This window comes from Gigantopelta aegis, unplaced genomic scaffold (assembly GCF_016097555.1).
Source record: "Gigantopelta aegis isolate Gae_Host unplaced genomic scaffold, Gae_host_genome ctg3157_pilon_pilon:::debris, whole genome shotgun sequence".
Classification (NCBI taxonomy): domain Eukaryota; kingdom Metazoa; phylum Mollusca; class Gastropoda; order Neomphalida; family Peltospiridae; genus Gigantopelta; species Gigantopelta aegis.
This window is the reverse complement of record NW_024533204.1, coordinates 46,938-51,233: the sequence shown is the minus strand read 5'-3', so window position 1 is coordinate 51,233 and position 4,296 is coordinate 46,938. Positions and strand designations below refer to the sequence as shown.

At 39.1% G+C, this 4,296-nt stretch overlaps 1 protein-coding gene across 1 annotated transcript; it reads left to right on the top strand.

Annotated features, from left to right (window-relative positions):
- Window positions 1–1,257: 1,257 nt before the first annotated feature.
- Window positions 1,258–3,866, top strand: LOC121391954. Its single transcript, XM_041523400.1, has 4 exons — window positions 1,258–1,954; window positions 2,339–2,588; window positions 2,902–3,137; window positions 3,307–3,866. The coding sequence occupies exons 1-4, from the start codon at window positions 1,258–1,260 to the stop codon at window positions 3,756–3,758; spliced, it is 1,635 nt and encodes a 544-aa protein (XP_041379334.1). The 3' UTR covers window positions 3,759–3,866.
- The last annotated feature ends 430 nt before the right edge of the window (window positions 3,867–4,296 follow it).

Here is a 4,296-nt window from a genome sequence, read left to right as displayed (position 1 = left end):
ATTATACATTGTTTTTTTGGTTTTTTAACTTGTATTTCCTGGTTTGAATTAAAAATTGGTTTAAAAACAATTAAAATATGTATGAAGTCTTTATTTATTGATTAGGATCTTGTTAAAAAAATTAACAGTTCCCGTTAACATTCTGTGAACATTACAAAACAATTAGATGGCTGTTGTTGATGAATGACGTTTTATTGTGACATCTCTTTTTCTACCGACATTCAATCAGTGTGTGTGATCGGCCTCGGTGGCGTCGTGGTTAGGCCATCGGTCTTCAGGCTGGTAGGTACTGGCTTCGGATCCCAGTCGAGGCATGGGATTTTTAATCCAGATACCGACTCCAAACCCTGAGTGAGTGCTCCGCAAGGCTCAATGGGTAGGTGTAAACCACTTGCACCGACCAGTGATCCATAACTGGTTCAACAAAGGCCATGGTTTGTGATATCCTGCCTGTGGGAAGCGCAAATAAAAGATCCCTTGCTGCTAATCGGAAAGAGTAGCCCATGTAGTGGCGACAGTGGGTTTCCTCTCAAAATCTGTGTGGTCCTTGACCATATGTCTGACGCCATATAACCGTAAATAAAATGTGTTGAGTGCGTCGTTAAATAAAACATTTCTTTCTTTCAATTAGTGAGGACGTGTTTTACCGTGTCTCTCAGTTGTTAAGTATTAACATGATGAAAATATATATTTCTTCAAGTTAATGTTATTTGAATATAATATTTTGTTATTTGAAATATATTAAAATTCCTTATTTTTATACAGAATATATGTAGATGAATATAATTGTAAACATTAATTTGAATATTTTATCTATATTATGACAGAATGTTATCTTTTACATATATATATATGTATAGGATAACGCACGCCTCCGAGGTTATGGTTGGGATAGTAAAACCCGAGGGAAGAAAGGTTTGTGAAAGTAAGACCTGAGGGCGAAGCCCGAAGTCTTACTTTCACAAACCTTTCTTCCTTCGGGTTTTACTATCCCAACCATAACCAAGGAGAAGTGCGTTATCCAACATACAAATCGTTAATAAGTGTTGTTTATTCTGCGTTTTATGATAAAGAAATTTTTATTTGGAAAAAAAAACCCCAACAATCTTTCCCTCGTCGAAAAAATAGAACAGTCGACAGTTTCATTGAATTCACCTATGCACGTGCACGAGTTGGGTCAGCCCACATGTGTCGAGAGAAGTCACGTGACTATCACTGGAATTTCTCGTGCGGTACACCGCGTGGTCATATTCGCAAATGCAGTGGACTGTCATGGACCCAAGCGAAGATTTAGTTTTGAGTCAAGCGCTGGATTCATCTGAGAGTCTGCAACATTTACATGATGCAGATGACTTATTGTTAAGCCAAGCACTTGACGAAGTCTGCAAAGACGGTGAAGATGATGTTTTTCATTTTCGATTCAAAAAACCTTTAACGGAGTCTGAACTGAATGAAAAGTTGGATACACGTATTTCGAAGTCCACGAGGTACAAGTATGATTGGGTTCTAACCGTATTTAAAAGATGGCAGGATGAATGTAGTAACAGGTCCATTACAGACAATTTACAAATTCCACGGGAGTGCCTGACTGGAGACATCGTCACAATGACTCCAAAGAATTTAAATATTGCTTTGAAATATTTTATCTTCGAAGTTAACAAACAAGATGGATCGGACTATCCTGCAGTTACTTTGTATGGTTTGTTCGGGACTATACAATCTTATATGAAATGTCGAAATTCTGATTCCAACCTGTTTGAAGACGCCGCTTTTAAAGAAGCTAGAGCGGCCCTGGATGCGGTGATGAAGGAGCGGTCGGCGGCAGGACTGGGTGCGTCAACAAGAAAAAGAACAGAAGTTATAAGCGAAAGTGAAGAAAACATGCTTTGGGATAAGGGTCTTCTAGGAGATAACACCCCCCAACAACTGCTGGACACGATCCTTTACTTGACAGGTAAGTAAGGATGCTAGTAACATTGTGTATGTGTACTGTTGGGGGTGTGGTGGTATTGTTTCTGTGTGTGTTTTGTTTTGTTTTTAATTCAAACAGTATTGTTAGGCGCGGATCCAGATGGTCTATGAGGCTTTTCACCCCCCCTTTACTCCCTGAATTTATTTTTTTCCATTTTCGTCCCCCCCCCCCCATTTGTTCTAATGTACAAGTAGTTGTCAACACCCCACAACCGCTTGTTGCGGACCCCCCCCCCCCCCCCCCCCCCCCACACACACACACCGCTGGTTAAAAAATAAATTAATTTAAAAACAATCTGTTGGTTGGGTTATAGTCAGAATATGCCACTTTATATATATCTATCGAGATGAACGTTTTGTTTGACAGGACTGCACTTTTCACTCCGAGGGGGAAGCGAGCATCGCCAATTACGTCTTTTAAAGAATCCCCAGATAAGTGGACCCTTTGTGGACACATGTGGTCGGTCGTATTTGCTATACAAGGAGGATGCATCAAAAAGCAACCAGGGAGGTATAAAGCACCGGAAAGTACTACCCAAGGAGGTTCGAGCCTATGACAACCCATCGAATCCATCAAGATGCTACGTTAGACTGTTTACCAAATACAAGAAATACTGGTACGTTTAATTTCACTTAAAATTAATAGCGGAGAAACTTAATGAAGCTCACCCATTTGCAGGTGTAAGTTAAAAACAAAGAAAAAGAAAAACACTTGATAATTTGAATGAGTGGCACACTTTATACATTGTCTTGGTACTTTACGATTGGTGCTTTGGTTTATTTTTGTTTGTTTTAAGTAAACAAAATGTTTGATTCTTGACTAAATTAGTAAAGGTTATCTGCACAAAATTCGATTTTGTACATTTTCAAAGGATAACACATTTTATAAATGTTAATATTAATGAAAGAATTACTACAATTTAATTTTAGTCAGACTGTTGCACAGAAATGTGACGCATTTTACTTCACTCCACTGAAAAATGTGAAAAAAGATGCATGGTTTTCATCCATTCCCGTGGGTCACAACACACTGCAGGCGACAGTAAAGAGACTTTGTGAAGCAGCAGGGATAACTGGAAGGAAGACCAACCACTCGTTGAGGGCCACATCAGCAACACGGCTGTTTCAGGCGAACATCGATGAACAACTCATTTGTGAACAAACTGGTATATATATTATCTGTGGAATTCTTTGCACTGAATGTCAGTGATTAAAGCTCGCGGTAGGGTTGAAGTGTACTGTTGATATATTTTGATTTAAAAAAAAAAAAAAAAAAAAAAAAAAAATTCAAACATATTGTTTGCCTATAAGTATGATATAATTCTATAATTTCAGGTCATCGCAGTGATGCTGTTCGCACATATAAACGTCCTTCAGACCGACAAAAGGCAGAGGTGTCTGACTTTTTGTATGTTGACACAAAGAACATGCATACGGTCCTGCAGCCAAAGTCGGCCTCACAGATCCGTGCACAGGTCCCACCGGCAGCTACAGAGACAAATCCACAAGTTCCACCGGCAGCTACAAAGACACCTCCACGGGTCCCACCGGCAGCTACATACAAAAATCCGCAAGTTCCACCGGCAGTTACAAAGACACCTCCACAGGTCCCACCGGCAGCTACAGACACAAATCCACAAGTTCCACCGGCAGTTACAAAGACACCTCCACAGGTCCCACCGGCAGCTACAGAGATAGTTCTACATACTCCACAGGCACATGGTTCTACAAAGGATCATTCTGACACAGAATCCAAACATTATACTGTCATTTTTAATTTCCATTAAAATAAATAGTTAAAACGTGTTTGCTTGATTATTTATTTTCAAGTTAAAACTGGGTAATGTTTTCATTTTATACTCTAGTTTAAAGGGTAAAACCTGTGACTAGGTTTTACTTCTGTGGTAAAACCTGACTTGGAGGTTTTACTTCTGTGGTAAAACCTGTGGTCGAGGTTTTACTTCTGTGGTAAAACCTGCGTTGGAGGTTTTACTTCTGTGGTAAAACCTTCAATGAAGTTTTACCTAGAATATAATCATCATCCAATAGCATAGGGGTAATTCGGGATAGGTTTGTATGTATATATTACTACTTACTTTTAGAAGTTTATTTTTATAATAACCTGAAATTGGTCACAATCTTAAAATAATACTGCCTTATTAGTCCCCTACCGGTCCAACCGGAGTGAACTACAGGTTTCTTCTCTGTCCATCTGTCTGTCTGTCCCACTTACAGTTTTTTTGACAATGCCTTGAAATAGGGAGCTGAAAGTTTGTATATAGCTTTATCATACACTATTACAGATCATGACAATTTACACATTTG

Bases quoted from the DNA above. Each gene is read 5' to 3' on its own strand.
- LOC121391954 (XM_041523400.1), top strand. From the start codon at position 1,258: ATGCAGTGGACTGTCATGGACCCAAGCGAAGATTTAGTTTTGAGTCAA. The intron at 1,955-2,338 runs GTAAGTAAGGAT...TTTGTTTGACAG, and splicing joins CACGATCCTTTACTTGACAG to GACTGCACTTTTCACTCCGA. The intron at 2,589-2,901 runs GTACGTTTAATT...ATTTAATTTTAG, and splicing joins ACCAAATACAAGAAATACTG to TCAGACTGTTGCACAGAAAT.